The sequence below is a fragment of the Biomphalaria glabrata genome, chromosome 18, assembly GCF_947242115.1.
Source record: "Biomphalaria glabrata chromosome 18, xgBioGlab47.1, whole genome shotgun sequence".
NCBI classification, from domain to species: Eukaryota; Metazoa; Mollusca; class Gastropoda; family Planorbidae; genus Biomphalaria; species Biomphalaria glabrata.
In genome coordinates, this window is record NC_074728.1 from 17737774 (window position 1) to 17757345 (window position 19572).

General features: G+C 34.6%; 1 protein-coding gene and 2 long non-coding RNA genes across 5 annotated transcripts; 2 read left to right on the forward strand and 1 right to left on the reverse strand.

Annotated features, from left to right (window-relative positions):
• Nucleotides 1–135: 135 nt before the first annotated feature.
• Nucleotides 136–2491, forward strand: LOC106066618 (uncharacterized). Its single transcript, XR_001217585.2, has 2 exons — nucleotides 136–313; nucleotides 2114–2491. It is a non-coding gene; the product is annotated as an uncharacterized LOC106066618 (long non-coding RNA).
• Nucleotides 2492–3581: 1090 nt separating this feature from the next.
• Nucleotides 3582–11798, reverse strand: LOC129924000 (uncharacterized). 3 transcript variants are annotated; one of them, XR_008775966.1, is made up of 4 exons: nucleotides 11780–11798; nucleotides 7841–7975; nucleotides 6187–6328; nucleotides 3582–3716 (listed from the first exon to the last, which is right to left on the reverse strand). It is a non-coding gene; the product is annotated as an uncharacterized LOC129924000 (long non-coding RNA). The 3 variants fall into 3 exon arrangements; XR_008775965.1 differs by lacking the exon at nucleotides 11780–11798 and adding an exon at nucleotides 8136–8281; XR_008775964.1 differs by lacking the exon at nucleotides 11780–11798 and having other exon boundaries at nucleotides 7841–8129.
• Nucleotides 11799–12052: 254 nt separating this feature from the next.
• LOC106066616 (uncharacterized) lies at nucleotides 12053–17961 on the forward strand. The gene is made up of 3 exons (XM_056017575.1): nucleotides 12053–12227; nucleotides 14272–14337; nucleotides 15526–17961. Exons 2-3 carry the CDS (start codon nucleotides 14304–14306, stop codon nucleotides 16443–16445), a joined length of 954 nt encoding a protein of 317 aa, XP_055873550.1. The 5' UTR covers nucleotides 12053–12227; nucleotides 14272–14303; the 3' UTR covers nucleotides 16446–17961.
• The last annotated feature ends 1611 nt before the right edge of the window (nucleotides 17962–19572 follow it).

The window sequence follows — 19572 nt, forward strand, 5'->3', positions numbered from 1 at the left end:
TAAAAAAACTTTATAAAAAAATAATACTTATCCCTTGGTTGGCATTATCGATTAAATTGTTTGACAAATGTTTCTTCTAGTACAAGTATTTTTCAACTATTTGTACTGTCCAAGTATTTTTTTTTTCTTATCGGTCGTGATTTCTGAATAGAAACAAAAACTATGGCACAAAGAGTTCAGCTTGTAGATTTAAACATAGTTCTTTTCTTATCTTTGACATTTCTTGAGTAGTGAGAACTAATGGTCTGACTCTACAGCAAAATGAAGATGTGTGGCTATTTCTTGATGCTGCTACTCGTTGGTGCTACAGATGGTAGGTTTGGAAACTGTATGTTTGTAGATACTGTAAACATTGTTAGAGTAAATAGTAGACTTGCAAACTCTATGTTAGTTATTGTTTTTTATTATATTGTTACGATTCTCTATAACCCTTTGACCAAACAATGTGGCTAAGTCAAGAACCAGACAACTTGGGCTCTGATCTAACGAGACACTTTAATGAGTGTAATAAATAATAAAGAGAAAACAATCCAATACTTTACAAATGGGCAGAAGTCAATGTCTGAATGGAACAGCTATACACGTCTTGTAAACAATGAATATCGTTCTTTTCTTAACGTTCTTGTTCCTCTCTCAGTCCGCCACACTTGACCCAAAGTCTTTTAAAAACAACACATAGTTCATAGTCAGATAACCAAAAACACCGTTGACCTACACGGAGAATGTTTACATCGGTCCCTTTTTTTTAAGTACACAGGCCTGTGTCCCATGTGTCGGTTGATTAAACTGACCAGCATCACAGTTCAGTTACAACAATATTTGTCTAATCGTATCTTTGTAATCGTATCTTTGTAATCGTATCTTTGTAATCGTATCTTTGTAATCGTATCTTTGTAATCGTATCTTTGTAATCGTATCTTTGTAATCGTATCCTTGTAATTGTAGCTTTGTAAATGCGATGTTTGAAGATGGTTTGTTTGAAATATAATGTTTCAAATGGTATGTTTGTTGGTGGTTTGTTTGAAATATAATGTTTCAAATGGTATGTTTGTTGGTGGTTTGTTTGAAATATAATGTTTCAAATGGTATGTTTGTAGATGGTTTGTTTGAAATATAATGTTTCAAATGGTATGTTTGTTGGTGGTTTGTTTGAAATATAATGTTTCAAATGGTATGTTTGTAGATGGTTTGTTTGAAATATAATGTTTCAAATGGTATGTTTGTTGGTGGTTTGTTTGAAATATAATGTTTCAAATGGTATGTTTGTAGATGGTTTGTTTGAAATATAATGTTTCAAATGGTATGTTTGTTGGTGGTTTGTTTGAAATATAATGTTTCAAATGGTATGTTTGTAGATGGTTTGTTTGAAATATAATGTTTCAAATGGTATGTTTGTAGATGGTTTGTTTGAAATATAATGTTTCAAATGGTATGTTCGTTGGTGGTTTGTTTGAAATATAATGTTTCAAATGGTATGTTTGTTGGTGGTTTGTTTGTAGTATAATGTTTCAAATGATATGTTTGTTGGTGGTTTGTTTGAAATATAATGTTTCAAATGGTATGTTTGTTGGTGGTTTGTTTGAAATATAATGTTTCAAATGGTATGTTTGTTGGTGGTTTGTTTGTAGTATAATGTTTCAAATGATATGTTTGTTGGTGGTTTGTTTGAAATATAATGTTTCAAATGATATGTTTGTTGGTGGTTTGTTTTAAATATAATGTTTCAAATGATATGTTTGTTGGTGGTTTGTTTGTAGTATAATGTTTCAAATGGTATGTTTGTTGGTGGTTTGTTTTAAATATAATGTTTCAAATGATATGTTTGTTGGTGGTTTGTTTGTAGTATAATGTTTAAAATGGTATGTTTGTTGGTGGTTTGTTTTAAATATAATGTTTCAAATGATATTTTTGTTGGTGGTTTGTTTGTAGTATAATGTTTCAAATGATATTTTTGTTGGTGGTTTGTTTGTAGTATAATGTTTCAAATGGTATGTTTGTTGGTGGTTTGTTTGTAGTATAATGTTTCAAATGGTATGTTTGCAAACGTACATGCTGTCTTATTCTAGTGGTATCTTTGAAACTTTCAAGGCACGTATTGTCTATTTCTTTTCAGCCCTTACATCCTGTCTGAATTGTACATATGATGATGTCGAATGCAAAGCTGATTGCTTAAACACTCTAAAGGACTACTGCATTTGCAAGGAAGATACTTACGTGTGCTACAACTATTGCATTAATCAAATCAAACAGCTCATCTGTTGTCCCGGAAAATAAGAACAGAACAGACGTGAACTGTCAGCACGAGCTCCATTGTTTAAGTTGCAAACAGTCAAAGACAAATAAACTAAATGATAGGATTTGTTTATATAACTTTTTGTCATTGTATTCTATCGACAACGTTAATGTGGCCTTCTTGTGCGAGGGTCAATGTATTTATGTATTATTGTCTGTCTCTTATTTAGAAAACAACATAAAAAGATTCGTTAATGAATTGGTTTCAAAGCTTGAAAAATTCAGTGTTTTGCCAATCAGAAAGCCTGTCATTGTTCGGAGCCTATTCTTATTACTTTTTTGTTTGTTTAAATGATTGCTCTCCAGTGCTATTTGAGACCAACTACATTTTTAGTGCTATTTCAATGTTCAGGAAAGTTGCTCAAAAATGTAATAAAATTTCGGGGATTTTTCGAGGATTCCCACTACACTTGGACAATTAACCATGTCAGTATTGCCAACCGTAGGATTTAAAGTATTGTTGGTAAAAATACAAACACAAATTTTCGAAAAAAAAAAAAAGTAAAAGTTAATGACTGTTGGAAATTTTGATTTTTTTCTTTTATTGTGGGGGCTCTCTCTCTCTTGTGGAGACTTAGGGGCAGTAGTCCCATTGCCCTCTCCCAAATCCGGTCCTTTATGTAACTGTAAATGTTCATTGAAGACACAGGAGCACGTTTTAGTGAACACACTGACTAAAAAACATTTCTACCACATCATTGATGACCATCCCTCCCCCGCCAGACAGAATGGTGTATTCGAGTTGCACACTTTGTTTATTCAGGTTGGTGAAAGGGAGCCTTGGTTCGCTTATGCTGGCCAAAGGGTTCCAAGTGCCATGCACAACTCTACACGACAATTTCAAATCACATCATTGAAAGTATTCCATTCACAATAATAGAAAGCATTTCTTCAGAGATTGAAAACATTTCCTAACTAACAGTTTAAAACAAGCAAAATACTTTTTTTTTTTAAATAATTTTTTGAAGAATAAATCCTACATAAGGGAAAGAAAGCAACAATTATTGACATATCTCTCTAGACTGCAAGATTTATCTCATTTTGAATTTTTAAAAAATGTTTACCACTTATTAATTAATGAAATGGTTGATTTTTTTTATTGATTCGTGTGTTGTCATCTGTCATTGACAATGAATAAATGTGCGAAGTTTCAACTTGATCAGAGCGAATGGGAAGCGAGAGATATAAAGTGTGCAACATTTGTACCAGACAGACAAATAGTCAGTTGCTATTAGCTTTGTACAATGGGAGAAAATGGACAATACGTTTTTTTTAATACTGACACGATATTGTGTTCGTCAAATTTCTTTATTAGCTCCTTGATGATTATCTCAATAATAACATCTTTTTCTTCTAATGACGGGTCAGTTGTTGCTTGCTTTGGTTTTCTATTTCTTGTCTTTTATTTGCCAGGGAAATCAGCGCTGAAAAAAAACAGAAAAATAACGTATAATTGAAAGTAAAGCCGCATAGAATAAAAAAATATAATGAATTAAGCTCTTAGTCATACGTTTTACTGAGTAATTCTGTGTAATGTGTTCGCTGTACAAATATCTTACACTTTTTTTTTTACTGACCTATGTATTTATGAGTTATAGGGTCTATGTAATAAATAATTTCGTTTGCAAGATTTTTTATAATTAGAAATTGCAATGAAAATAAGTTCCCTATGTCAGTAAACTATTTGTGGTGGTCTATGGTAGTCAAACTGAATTTTCATTTGATTGGACCAATAAAAAGTATCCAATCACTTGGATTGCTCCAAATAATCTCTGACTACTAAGTCCTACAATTAGCATGTGTGGATTACACACTAAGCCCGGAGAAACTGCTTTTACTGGCAAGGGAAAGAGTAAAAGCGGAGATTCAGCAACCTTCAAACGTGGAAATGCAGGTGGATGGAGCACGTCAGCCTAACTAGGCTCTTTATTTAGGAGAGGGGTACTCTGATTACAAACCCTACTGTTGAAGGATGTCTCCAGCCTCTTCAACTTGTCACGTCATGAAAAAAAAAAGCATTCCTCCATTTTTTCTTATGTCTTAAATAGATCAAGTGGACATTGCATATTGAATTATTGAATATAGCGAGCATATTGCTTACCACCAGACAGAGGCGGACTGGGGTGTTAAGATCGACCAGGGGGGATTTCTATACAATTCGGCCTACAACTTATACATCATAAGATAGACATCCAATTCTAGGTCTACCTGTCCTCAAAATCATTCTGTTAAGTTTGATAATGTATCGATAACTGAACGCATGACCTCTATGAACTTTCTTACACATATTTCTTTACCTCTTAGGGGCTTGCCAAGACGCGGTTTTGACAGATACGTAGCCGAAACACCGCGGTTTTAAGAAATATAGTCCTTATGTTGCTTTTAATCGCTAAGTGTGTAGCTCCTAAAAGGAGGAAGCCTACTGGTAGCACTGTCTACGGATATAGGTTATACATTGTTTCAGAAAATGATTTAATTAGTATTACACTGTAGAGTCTGTAAAACATTTTTTTTTAACACGACGCTCATAGGGCCCCTTTTACAAGAGAATCTTATAATACCTTTAACAATTTTATACGTTCTATAGTGGCATTCATTAAGTCCTTTGGGTGGCCCTACAAGCCTATTTTAGGTACCGGCCCAGCGGGCCCATATAGCCAGTCCGCCCCTGCCAGTAGACTAGATCATCGAGCTGTCTCATTTTCGTCCCAAATTTTACCATTTGTCACTGAGGACGACAAGAGCAGGGGACGTAACCTATGTTGGATCTAGACCAGAAGGTTGTATTCAAGATTTATCTCAAATCATTCGTTTTACAACATAATAGAAAGGTATGCAACCTAGAAGACGAATTAGTCGAGGACAGTCAATTTTTTTTTAATAATATCATTGTTATATATTTAATTTTATTTTGTATGATTTAACATTATGATCTATACTCGTTTGATTTTTCGGATTGGATATTTTTTTTTAAACGTGCGAAAGTTTTTTTCAAGATATAACTTTTACTTTGTCTATTTTAAATAAAGTTATATTATTTGAAGTCAATAAAGTAAAGTTCCTCTACAGACGCTAGGTCTACTAGAAGACGATGTAAAGGTCATGTTTTTTTTTTTGTAGAACGAGTGAGGTGTCATGTGACAGCACAACGTCCAATCACCAGCTATACTAAGAATCCCAAAATTCATTGAGATTCGAACCTGGGACTCCACGGTTAGGAAGCCAAACTTTTTACCAGTCAGCAATCATGCCCCCATATGTTGACAAGAATTCCGCTCAAGTCTATTCACGCAAGTGAGTATATAAGCAAACAGATATATCTATATAGTTCGTCCATCGTGGTTCGATGATGACCACTTTGACATCCAGGGGGCTGAGGGCTTTGCACTGGGGTTCTATGCCTCCTCATGTGGCTGGTGAGATCTATGCGAGCCCGGAATGTTCGGCTGCACACTAGGCAGGTTATTCCAGCTGGAACTAGTGTCGGTGGCCTGCATATCATTTTCAGAGCAGCGATTTAGGGCACAGTCGTCAGAAAATAGCAAGTCCCTGATTACTGCTGAATTTGTTTTTGATTTTGCTTTGAGCCGCCTCGGGTTGAATAGGCCACCATCAAATCTGTATGTTAAATAACTAGCTTAACACCATTTTAGAAACTGGGCAATGAAGATATCTGTTTGTACTACAGCTGGACAATGACTATATCTGTTAGTACTACAACTGGACAATGACGATATCTGTTTGTACCACAACTGGGCAATGAAGATATCTGTTTGTACTACAACTGGGCAATGAAGATATCTGTTTGTTCTACAGCTGGACAATGACGATATCTGTTTCTACCACAAAGATATCTGTTTGTGCCACAATTAAAAACCAAATATACTACCTCACCTGTGTTTCCCATCAAACTTGGAATAATCACAATGAGTTCTGGCTCCAGAATTGTACGCCACACATGTACACGATATGTTGTTGACCACAGGGAGAGCCTCGCCAATGTTATAAGCCCTATGACGAAATGTACATGTCGGGGCTATGAAATAGATAGAAAGAAGTATTTGAGTTTGTCTCAAGTACACAGCCTTGCGCATAACTGTAACATTTCTATTGTCCAGGTCATTTAGGAGGCAGAAATAAATAGCAGGAATAAGTTAAGGTCTTCCTACTGAATGTTAACAAATTTAAACACACACTGCCACACTTAAATAAGTAGGCGGGACGCAAGGTCAAGGCTAGTCACAAGAATGTGACGTGGCATGATCAGGTGATGAGTGCAGGTCCATGTGCATGAGTTAGGTGTGAAACAAAAAAAGGCGGGGAAAAAAGGGTGAAGGTTACGATAGCGTGGGTGTGAAAAGAAGATTCTAGAGATTTCAGGTAACAGACTATTTAAGTAGGCTAGTTGGAGAGTGAGCTCTAGATGTCGCTAGTCAAGGTACAAGTGTGGTTAATTTTTATATTTGATCATCATAAATATATTTTACTGTATCTACATGTATTGTAGCAAGTTTTAGTTATAAGGAATTTAACTCAAGAAAAATTATATCTACTCCGTGTCATTTTATTGCATCTTAGTAGTGTGTGTGTATTCTATGAACGGCACCTCCAAAATAGCATGTCAGATGATGTGGAGAAGATATACAAGTCTGTCACTTCTAAAAGTGATGCACAAGATCACTCACACAACGTGAGAGAATCAAAAGTATAAACTGGATTGAGGATTGTTCTTTAAATATGATCGTTTTGTCCATTATGTTATGTCCACATGATGGCTTGTTCACTATGTTATGTCCACATCATGGTTTGTTCACTATCTTTGGTCAATATGATGGTTTTGTCCTTGTCCACTACTCGATGTTCGCATGATTGTTTGTCCACAATATTTTTTTCCGCATGAGGTTTGTCCACAACGTTATGTTCACATGATGGTTTGTCCACAACGTTATGTTCACATGATGGTTTGTCCACAACGTTATGTTCACATGATGGTTTGTCCACAACGTTATGTTCACATGATGGTTTGTCCACTACGTTATATTCACATGATGGTTTGTCCACTACGTTATATTCACATGATGGTTTGTCCACTACGTTATGTTCACATGATGGTTTGTCCACTATGTTATGTTCACATGATGGTTTGTCCACTACGTTATGTTCACATGATGGTTTGTCCACTATGTTATGTTCACATGATGGTTTGTCCACTACGTTATGTTCACATGATGGTTTTTCCACTATGTTATGTTCACATGATGGTTTGTCCACTACATTATGTTCACATGATGGTTTGTCCACTACGTTATGTTCACATAATGGTTTGTCCACTATTGTTTGTCACAATGATGGTTAGTTCTCTATGTTGTTATCCGCAATAGGCTTGACCACTATATTTTATCCGCGTGATAAATTGCCTAGTATGTTTCGTTTGTCAATGTTACGCTCATTCTATTATAAAGACTTGTTTCAGAAAGTATCTCCAGACATGTAAAGAGATAAAATAAAGAGTTAAATAACACAGATATAAAAATAATAAAAAAACTACCTGCTTTAACAGCTACGCACATGCAGCTTAGCAGCAAGAAGCAAACAGCAGTGTTCATCTGTAAGCACAACAAGAATCTCTAGATCTAAGTGGTGATGATACAGAAACAAAAACAACCAAGAAGTGTCCTGTTTACTTTAGAATAAAAATAATCGTGCACTTAAAAACAAAGTTATCTTTATGTAATGAAAACGAAAAAATGTTCCTTTACATAATTACACTATAATTGTACATAGACGGAGAAATAATGAAGAGGTTTGTCAATAACGCAAAAAGAAAATGTTAATCACGAGACCGTAAGTTGCAGTTGTAAGTTAATTATAAGCTTCTGTGTCGCCAGCATTGGGCTATTGTTTGACGTTGTAGACTTTGAAATAGTTAAAAATAGAATGATGTAGTGCAGCCTGTCTCGCAGGCCTTCTCACACCTGTTGTATCTTACGAGGAGAATGAAGATATAGACACAGGTAATGTAACATCTCGTGTTTCTACAAAGCTGGAGAAATGAGAAGACAACGAACTATATAGAACATGTACTCTCTGTTTCAGCTGTCACCAGGCTCCAGTGTTAGTTGTATAGTGTGTCTACACAGAATAAGTGAAACGACTTTGACGCCGGCGTTTCTTAAATTGTATATCATACATATATATGTATGTATGTATATATGTATGTATGTGTGTGTGTGTGTATGTATATGTGTGTGTGTGTATAATGAAAAGGAAACGGGAAATTGTGTAATAAATATATGTATTAAAGATTATTCTTTTTCATTGCATTTATCATATCCATCTTGACGCCTTTAAACGAAATTTCACTTGTTAGGTGGAAGGGATGGCACAGGTAAAAATCTGAAAAACACTGACTTTGATGTAAAATAAAATGTAATAAGCTACTTGTTAATTTGTATCGTTAGAAGAACAAGTTTATTTCAGAAACCTGCTTCTTTACGAAGTTAGGACATAACTGTCGCGATCTTCTCTTGCAGTTCTTCCTACTTAGAACTATAAAATAATAGCAATGCCCTTCGATTCCGAAGATTAAAGATGAGTGCAGAGTTTCATACGAAAACCCAGTTGCGGACCTGCATATTTTCTAGCACTTCATGCAGACAAAGCCGTTTTCCGCTGGCGGTCTGTTTAAGTTTTCTTTCCTTCTTCTGTGCCTGTCTTCAGTAATGGCCTTCCTTTGAGTCTCAAATGTCGTGTGGGAGCTCTCCAACCGACTCTTTCAGGGGCCACTTGCTGCCAGTTACTTTCCTCTATGCCAGTGTGGGCGAAATGGCGCCTGAGTTTATCTTTATAGCGCTTAAGGGGGCATTTTTTTAATACGCCGTCCTCCTTTAAGCCTGCCAAAGAAGATCACCTTTAACATGCGGTCGTCTCCCGTGCGGGATAAGAGTCCAGCCCAGCGCAGCTGTCGTATAGTAATTAGTGCTTCTATACTTAAAACTAGATAGAATGACACAAACAATATTGTTGAGATTAGATTGAGATTACCTGTCAAACATAGATATTTGACATTTTCAAAACTATCATACAATAGTAAATGTTTCTATTCTGTTAACCTACAACCATTCTGGGTTTTTTTTATTTCCTAATAATAAAAAATACTTGTTCACGTATGATTATGGCGAAACATGAAGGAAGTCAGCCAGTTTATTTCTCCAACTAAAAGAACGCCAGCCAAATGAAGTTCAATTTTAAATACTATGGATGTGCGAACGCTGAATTGTGACAGACATTGAAGGCATTAGGACGTATATATTTGTAATGGGCTCGATCGTCATTTCATCATCCTCGTATACAGTTCAACGTATTGACGCAGACACATTTTTAAAAAGCTTATATCTCTGTCTGCGCCAAATTTTGAACACGTGATTTCTCCATAAAATAATCTCGGACCAAGTTGAAACTTTACACAATTATGTACTGTGCGTAATAAAACTTAAACCAATAAAAAATTAATCAATCAATTAATTATCGCTAATCAATAATTTGTTTAAATCCAACAATGGAAATTAATCCTTCTGTATTTAGGGTTTTGTTCCCTTTGATAATGGTTCCCGTTATTTCTCTCCCTTCTCATTCTCGGATCAAGTTGAATCTTTACACAATTATTTATTGCACCTAACAAATCATGAGTCAATTAAGCAATTAATAACAGTGGCGTCACTAGTGTTGGTGTCAGCAGGTGCGGTTAGCTCAGGGTGTCACCCCCCCACACACACACACACAAACACCATCAACTTTCTCCAAACATTTCTCAACAATTACTGTCATTAGTTTGTTCTTTTTGTTAAACCAATACAGTGAGCTGATGACCTACTTTCAATGATTGTTGTTATAAAACACATTGTTTACGACATTCAATGGTTATTGTATATTTTGCAATGCAAGGTTATTAAAATTAGAAACAGACTTAACATTACCCGAATATGTTTCCTTTGTTGGACTTTTAGAATGAAACGATACAACATTATGATGGGTTTTTCAAATCATTAGCAATTGGTCGGGCGGGGGAGGGGGCGCTTGCTAACCACTTTTCAGGATTTCTGAGCTTCAGAAATTCATTTTCCTTAAGTCTAGGTTATATTATTTCTCTTAGTAAGACGATTGCCGTTCAAATAAAATTAAATTAAGAAAGGGTGGGACTGGCCGAATGTGAAATGTGAGAGACATATGACTTCATCTAATGTAAATGAGCAGTGTTTCTCAAACTTTTACCGTTGGCGCCAAACTAAACGTTAAGTCTTTTTCTTTTCAGAAATAATAGGCCCTACTTTGTAGATCATTTTAAAGTGTTTTGTATAACCGAAAAAGTTATTTCTGGAGATAATATTAGAGATGCATCAATCAGGTTCCCTCTCCATCAAGTAAGGTAGCCAAGCGTTTTCCTGCTTTCTGAGCTTTATCAATCCTATCTCTGTCGTCTGCAAAGCATTTTTCTTCTCAAAGTATGATTACGAAGTCTGATGTTCAAATAACAGGAGGCGCGGTGGCTGAGCTGTAAAGCGCTTGACTTCCGTACCGGGGATCTCGGGTTCGAATCCTGGTGAAGACTGGGATTTTTATATCGGGATCTTTGGGCGCCTCTGAGTCCACCCAGCTCTAATGGGAACCTGACAATAGTTGGGGAAAAGTAAAGGCGACTGGTCGTTGTGCTGGCCACATGACACCCTCGTTAACCGTAGGCCAAAGAAACAGGTGATCTTTACATCATCTGCCCTATAGACCACAAGATCTCAAAGGGGAAGAGTGCAAAATATTCCTTTTAATAAAAAAAAAAAAGTCGCACAAATTAAGTCTAATAAAGAAGGAGGCAGCATTGCGAGGGATGTTCAAGGTACATATAGTACATGTATATCTTATGACAAGTTAAGAAAATCTTGGTGTTAAGTAAGAAGCTTTGCCGCGAACGTTTTAGTTTTTATCGCACAAAAGTCGTCAAACTAACGATGTGAAGCACTTGAGAGAATTTTGACCATTCGAGAAGAATAACGAAAGCGGAGAAGCTTTGAAATGTCTTCTTCAAAAAAACGTCGCATCCCCCTCCCCGGATTTAAGTATGTGAAGGCCCCGGGGCAGGAGTTTTGTGGAGGCACCTACAAATTATTCGAAAGCTTTAATAACGACCCACTAATGAATTGTGTATATTAGAAGAAAGAAATCGAGTTTTTGTACATTCAATCTCAATTTTCTTTTTAAACAAATATTTAATATGCATATTTTAGTTTTAAAAAGTGTATTTTAAAAAAGCTCTGTCTGACGCATTGCATCATTATATAGAGTTTCTAAACTGGATCTGGTGGGTAACTTATAACTTTGACTATCGAAGTGACACGTTATCGTATGCAAAACTATAAATAGAAAAGCTATATACAGCCTACATCAGATACAAATTTTAAAAATATCGATATTTCAGACCAATCTCGATACTTACAAGATTGCTAGTTGTTTTGTCTTTGTTTACTTGTTTAGATCAGACTTAATAATATTTTACAAAGCTTAATGATTTTTATATCAATTGTTTATTATACCAGATTTCATTATATGGACCTTGATAATGGTATTTAAGAAATTTAATGATTCAATAAGATTTGGGTCCAATACAACAAAATATCGCTTAAGCCTGAGTTAAAAGTAAGTTGTGGGAATTTCCAAAGTGTAGTTTCCCTGACTCAGAACAGCTCTTTTCCGACCTAATTATGCAGTCACATGACTTCGGAAACTTATCAATGTTTACATCAGATCTGATCCACGTCTACGAGGAAGTATTTTAAGTTGGCCTTAGTTTAAGTTTAAATTCAATGCAATCAAGCAATGTAGATATTTAGTCTAGAAATCCAGATCAAGACTCAGTATCGTCTGTTATCGTCGTTAGTTTTGAGGTTAGTCGTTAGTCGATTAATACTTATAGATCTATAGTCTATATTGACTATATCTAGAATCTAGATTATATCTAGATCTATATCTAGAATCTATATAGAAGATAGTAGTAGTAGTAGTAAGTAGTAGTATCTCACTATCGCGTGACTATCTGGAGAAGGCTCAGTAGGCTACTAATGATCTAATCTATAGATCTAGTCCAGAGTCCAGTCATCTTAAATCTAGCTAGACCTATATAAATATAGATCTAGATTAATCTAGAATCTACTCCAGATAATGATTGATAATCACCTGAAATCTACTGATCTAGACTTAGCCTTAGTTCCAGGCCTATAATTTAGTATATTATATAGCCTAATCATACTTTTAAAATAAATTATAGGCCTAATTATTTTATAGATATAGATGATAATGACTAGAGTTAGAGTTAAGACTTAAGACTTAGACTTGACTAGTAATTAGTAAGTCTAGTAGTCTAGTACTAGATCTAGAATTTAGAATCAACATCTATATATATATATATATAGATTATTATAGATCTAGTCAGATTCTAGTCTATACAATAGATTCTAGATCTAGATCTATTCATTGCAGTCATCATCTTGATCTAGATCTAGATTATATCTAATCTAGGCATTTTCTAGGCATAAAATAATATTAGAGATCTATAGTTAGATGATACTTTGATAGATCTAATCTAGATCTATCTTATCTATCAATTCTATTTGCATAAATCCATACTTAGAAAAAATAGATACTATCATGTATAGAGGCGCGGTGGCTGAGCGGTAAAGCGCTTGACTCCTGAACCAGGGTTCAAATCCTGGTGAAGACTGGGATTTTTAATTTTGGGATCCTCCGGCGCCTCTGAGTCCACCCAACTCAAATGGGTACCTGAAATTAGTTGGAGAAAAAGTAAAGGCGGTTAGTCGTTGTGCTGGCCACATGACACCCTCGTTAACCGTAGGCCACAGAATCAGATGACCTTTACATCATCTAGGCTGCCCTATAGACCACAAGGTCTGAAAGGGAACTTTTTTTTTATCTTATAGTAGATACTAATTCTGGTCTAGTGTAGTCTAGATCTAGCTGTAATATTTTTGAACTGAGATGATTATTCTAGATAGGCCCTATATTTAAAATATTTTACAAATAAATACTAACCTAACTAATGTTGAATCTAGACTAGATCTATAATTCAATATAATATAGAGTCTAGACCTAGAAGCTATAAATAGTGAATTGATTAGAAAATTTTTTAAAAAAATATTTTTTTTGGATTATGTAAATTTGTATAGCCTTCTAACATTGCTTGCCTACGAGTAGAATCTAAATCATTGGAATTTCAAGATGCTCATTTGTTTAAATGCTTTGTGAACAACTATTTGTTTAGTAAACTAAATTTGAATTCAATATATTTAAGAGGCTTTTTAGAGTTTCTTACCCCCACAGCATAGCACCTAGCTAGCTACTATGGAGACTAAATATTTGCTATAGCAAAGACAAACAGACACAAACACTCTTTTGTTCCCCTGGCAATCAAATCATTAAATAAGAACAATGTAAATTATGAGTGAGTCTGGTGTGAATGTACATTTTGGACTCTTATAGTTATAATGTTTTTTGTTTGGTGTAATGCACAAATTGTAAGACAAATTTCCTTACTGATAATAAAGATTATTATTATTATTATTATTATTATTATTATTTTATAAAATGCAGATATTACTTCAAAAAAAGAAGATGATTATAATGATAATGAGCATTTGAAAGCTAAAAGTTTTACAAACTCTACTGTATACATTATTATTCTACTAGATGTATATCAGACTGGCTTTTCTTTCTGTATACAAATAAATATGTATTTAATATGGAGAAAACATACAACCTCTCTCAACTTTAGTATTACAAATACTATTAAAGTAGCATTCTGTTGTTTTTTCTTTTGAGAATAGTATTACTTACAGAGCTGATACCATGTTAGCTTAGGAACAATAAGATTACATTTTATTGCATAATGAAAAATATTTTTTTTCTTTATCTCAGCAAGTACAAAATCAATACAAGTTTTGTTTGAGATGTCTGAAAAGGATCGAAGTGAATTCTTCTATGGTAATTTTTTTTTTTTTATGTAGTTCTACTTAACTCTTTCAGTGCGAATTATTTTGATCGAAAAAATGGAGTTTTCCTAATTGAAATCAAATTTTCAACTGGGTAGAGTTACTAAAACTAACATAACTTTCTTATTTTATTAAATAATCTAACATATTTTATTTTATTTTAAAGGTAAATGAATGGGCTACAAAAAAAATATAAATATAATTAATTTTTCAAGAAAATGTATTTTTCATTAATTTTAAACTGAGCATGGAAAAAGAAAATATTAAAAAATCACAATACATCACACATTTAATTGCTTCAGATTTCATAAAAGATGAAAAAAGCACTAAGAAATTGTATTATTTACATTTTTCAGGTCCCGGGAATTAAACTAAAAAAAAGAGGAACCATTAACATTATGTTGTCTTTTTTAAAAAAAAACGTGTTTGTACTGCCTCAAATTTGCTACCAAAACAAAGAACAATCACTCTCACATCCGGAAAATGAAAAAAAAAAAGAGAAATAAAAAAGTTTAGTATAAAAAATTTAGTGAAATAAATATTATAAAACCAAGTTACTCGCTGAGAGTAATGCCGCACTGACCAGCGCTAGCGAAGTTACTCGCCGAGAGTAACACCGCACTGAAAGAGTTCAAAGTTGAATAGAAACTCACCTCATATATTTAGTAATATATAATAATTTCAGGGATAAATTATTGATAATAGATAATCTTTAAATGTTTATTCTTTTGCATATTTCTGGGCATCCATTTTTATCTGGCATTACTATATAGAAACAATGTTTTCCAAAAATAATGAAAGGACTTTGTGTAAAAAGTAAATTAATTTTGGAAATAAAAAATTGAAATCAAAGTTTTTCCACTATTACAGGGAAATAAAATGTACACTAACAATGACTTGTTTTTTAAATGAGGTTATTGAAGCATTTTTTACTGCTTTAGTAAGATGCTGAATAGCTTTTAAAAAAAATTAAGATAATTAACACTACAAAGACTAAACTGCAAGTCATTAATTCAAGAACCTTTACTGAGTAGACAATAAGAGAATTGCGTCAGTTAAATTTCTAGAAAGCTGGCTAGTCAATGCAATATATGGTGCACAAAATACTTACAAACTAGCATTTAAAATATGTTAAAGTGATATGTACTAAAATTGTAAAGATTAATTCTTTGCTCTACAGGAAACCATGAGACTCAGATCTCAGAAGGTGGTGAGGCTGAGCTACATAGTCATATGTCATCTTGCCCTAAGAATCCAGGTCACAAAGAGTTCATCCCTGTGGATGAGTTCTCTCCCAGCCATTTACCTGAAGGTAGTCAGTATCACAGTCTTTATGAGCTAACTAAAAGCTTGGCCTACTTGACCGTCCATGTTGATGTCCGGCTAGTCAGTGACAACAGGCCAGAATTTTGGCCAGACAGCTCGGTTCATTACCCTTTCCACAAAAAGAAAGGGAGCACTGTGCTACGGACTGGAAGTGGGAGGATCCGATTTGTGTTTAAATACACAGACAGGCAAGACAAAACCTGCCCCTGCATGAAGTGCCGGCTGACTGATACTCCAAGTAAGACCTGGTGGAAGGTTGACGTGTTGACCGCTACCCATGTTGTGTTTGACCAGACGGAGGTGAAGCACACCACATGCAAGCTTTTCTATGACAATGAAGATAGCCATGTCCTCAGTCTTGCTGGTCTGGACGTAGTCCGAGCTGACATAGAGAGGGATTGGTGCGAGATGACCTGCGCCACATGCGACGAAAGCTTGGTGAAAGAGCTTGACAAGGCAATCAAAACATTTTACGGTCTTATCAAAGATGTTCATGACGACTTTGATCGCAGAGGGGGCAGTGCTGAAAATCTGGCCATCATTGTCTCTCACCCTCATGGCTGCCCCAAGCGTATTTCCATTGGGCGATGCAGAGGTAAAGATGAAGAGAATGGGGGCAACAGTCGTTACACATACACAACCTGCACGTGTCCAGGGAGCAGCGGAGCCTGGATCTACATGCTGCGGTCCAACTGGTGGTACAACTACACTCATGTCCACAGTGGGGTCAACCACATCGGTAATTTCAGTGGTACTGGTTTTGATTTTCTATAATAAAAGTAGTCACTTTAAAAAGGTAAAATGCAGGTGCTTACATTGAAAGGTAGTAGAATGGAAATTAGAGAAATAAGTTATTAAAGCCATTATCTTTGAAAGAAAAACCAGACAAATGTATATTTCAAAGATGGAACATTCATTGTAAGATGAACTAATTTTTTTAAACTATTTTTTTTTAAATAAAATCTTTGCTTTGAAAGAAATGTTTTCAATTCATCTAAGAAGAAAAAGAAACTGAAAGTCTATACTTTTTAAAGTAAAGTTTTAAAAAGAAATGGCTTCAAACAAAGAAGAAATGTACTAAATCTTTTCTTGAGTTGTATGAAAGAGACTCTTGCTTTTCCTTTTCTTGTTTTTATGTTAGCATCCTTTAGAGCCATAAATAGATCAAATTATATTGTTTTTAAAATGTATACATTTTTTTTTTTTTGTGCATGCTTTTAGTTCATGTTGAGCAAAGTCTGTAAACATTACCATTGCAAGATTAAAAGTAAAGATGTTAATTATCCCTTTCAAACAATGTAATCTATAGATGATGTAAAGTTCATCTGTTTCTATGGCTGACTGTTAACAAGGGTGTCACGCAGCAAGCACAATGACCAACTGCTTTACGTTTCCCAGCTAATGTCAGGTACTCATTAGAGTTGGGTGGATTCAGTATTGCAATTAAAGCATAAAATTAAAAATCTCAGTTTTCAGTGAGATTTGAACCTGGGAATTTCAGTAAGTGCTTTGCCACTCAGCCACCACATCCCATTGCAAGATTAGTTACATATAAAGTAAATGGGATGCAGAAAGAAATGTTTAGAGACTGTGACTGTAAACATTATGATCAAAATAACCAGTGGTTAAAAGATGCGTTTAAAAAATAGAGACTATTAATTTATCCCACTGATTCCAGAAAGGTGAGTTTTACTATCTTATAAAATATAGACACTCCTTTGAAAAAAAGTTAATAAGAGGCTTGAACTCTGGTTGATTCAGGCAACAAAAGAAACCTTAAGAGCACTTACAAAAGCTAAATTCATCAATGGTGACATAAGGCATTATCTTTATCTTGTGTTCACATTTTAAACTAGTCTGGTGATATTCATATATAATGTAGATCTTTTTATGGTTTATGACCTTTATTGTTTTAAACCACTTTGAATCTGCAGTATTTTTTTTTTCTTTTTACAATAATTCTAACAAATTTTGGACTGTTTCCTTATTTATATTCATATGCATGTTTAAATATATTATATACTAAAGAATTGTACATATTATCTAACATGCTTATAGAGTGCTTTGATTTTTTTTTTTTACAAAGTACTGGTAATAGCAAACATATATTCTGCCAGTGATTGTTATATTTTGTTGTTGTTTTTTTTAGGATATTAATATATATATTTATTTTTTGTGTGTTGTATTTTAGCCTTGTGACACTTTTTGACACATAGTTGAAACATTATAGCATACATTAATTGTTGTATTAAATGCAAATACCCGGTGGTAAATGTTATCAGCCTTTTGTTTGTTTTTTTGTTTGTTTGTTTGTTTGTTGTATTTTGTTTTCCTCAAACAGTTATTGTACTATTGTATAGGCTACATTCATTATTTGCCACAATTTCTTCTAATTAAAAAAAACACACACACACACACGCAAAATACCGGTAATAAAAATAATTAATTCAAAAATTAAAAGTGTTCTCATTATCTAAAAAAAAAAACAACACATTAATAAAATAATAAATTATTTACTTTTCTCTCAAAACCTTGATCTCTCTCTCGTGTAGAACGAGGCTTCCTCCGTGGATGTATATTCTGTTGCTTTCATCCTTGTTGTAAATGCGGCAAAGTGAGGCATAGTTCTCTCCGAATCTCCCAAAGTATGCGCCTAGTCGCCGACTATGAACTGGATGCCTGATCGTCACGCTTGAATGCCCACCAAGCAGAAGATGTTTTTTCCTAACATCTAACTCACTACAAAAACACGTCTTTTCAGTCTGGCAATTTGGAGTCCTCTCCCTTACACAAGAGAGCTGACGACAATGCCTCCTATCTTCAGCATTGAAACTGAATACCTAACCTCTTCCCGTTCCCATTTAAACACACACACTCCATAACACCAGAGTATCTGTTCCATGAGAGCAGTGCTATTTGGTTAATTTATATATGAAATCTCTAATCCCCCCCCCCCCCCCCATGCCATGCAATTTGTAAACTAAGGGTTCCCTTTAATACCGAAAATGAAACTTGCAATACAGAAATACTTTGAACAAAAAAAAACTAAACTTATCTAAGGGAACGAACTCACTCGTACAACTAACTATATCCCTCAATAATGTAGAAGTTATTTCCCTTTTGGACTATTTGAGATATCCAACAAATAATTAACTACCAATAATTAATTGATGTATTAGCAAATTTTTTTTTTATTCGTGTATCGTCTTCGACAATGAATAATAGTGGTTTTGGGATAAATAACGTCTTCGAACTTTTTACAGAATGAGTTGATATAAGCTTTGTAAAGTTTTCTTTACACGGAGGCTAATCCATAAATAATCAGCTTTCTCTGGTGTATCCGGTGTACAGAATCAAGGAAGTGTAGAGATCTTCTTCTAATATAAAATACAGACGTTACTTCAAAAAGCAAGATGATTACGTCCTACACGTCACGCACCTAGTCATAAGCTACAAAGTTCTATGACTATTTGTGCTGCATAGCAGAATGGAGCCACGGTGGCTCAGCGGTAAAGCGCTTGGCTTCCGAACCGAGGTCCTGGGTTTGAATGCTGATAAAGTCTGGGATTTTTAATATCGGGATCCTCGTGCACCTCTGAGCCCAGCCAGCTCTAATGACATTAGTTGGGGAAAAGTAAAGGCAGGTTGATTGTTGTGCTGGCCACATGAAACCCTCGTTAACCGTAGGCCACAGAACCAGATGACCTTTACATCGTCTGCCCTATAGAGCACAAGGTCTGAAAGAGACTTTACTTTATAGCAGAATTACATTTTCTTAGCTCTTTGTAGCATTTTTTTTTTATCGAAAGCAATTTTTGTTCCACGCTTGAAGTTCAATTCTTGCGTTCTTGATATTGTTGAGTTTATGCTGAAAATCAACTATTATAGATAAAAGAAAAAG

Coding starts and splice junctions, on each gene's coding strand:
- LOC106066616 (XM_056017575.1), top strand. CDS start 14,304: ATGTCTGAAAAGGATCGAAGTGAATTCTTCTATG. Junction 14,338..15,525: donor TCGAAGTGAATTCTTCTATG/GTAATTTTTTTT, acceptor TTTGCTCTACAG/GAAACCATGAGACTCAGATC.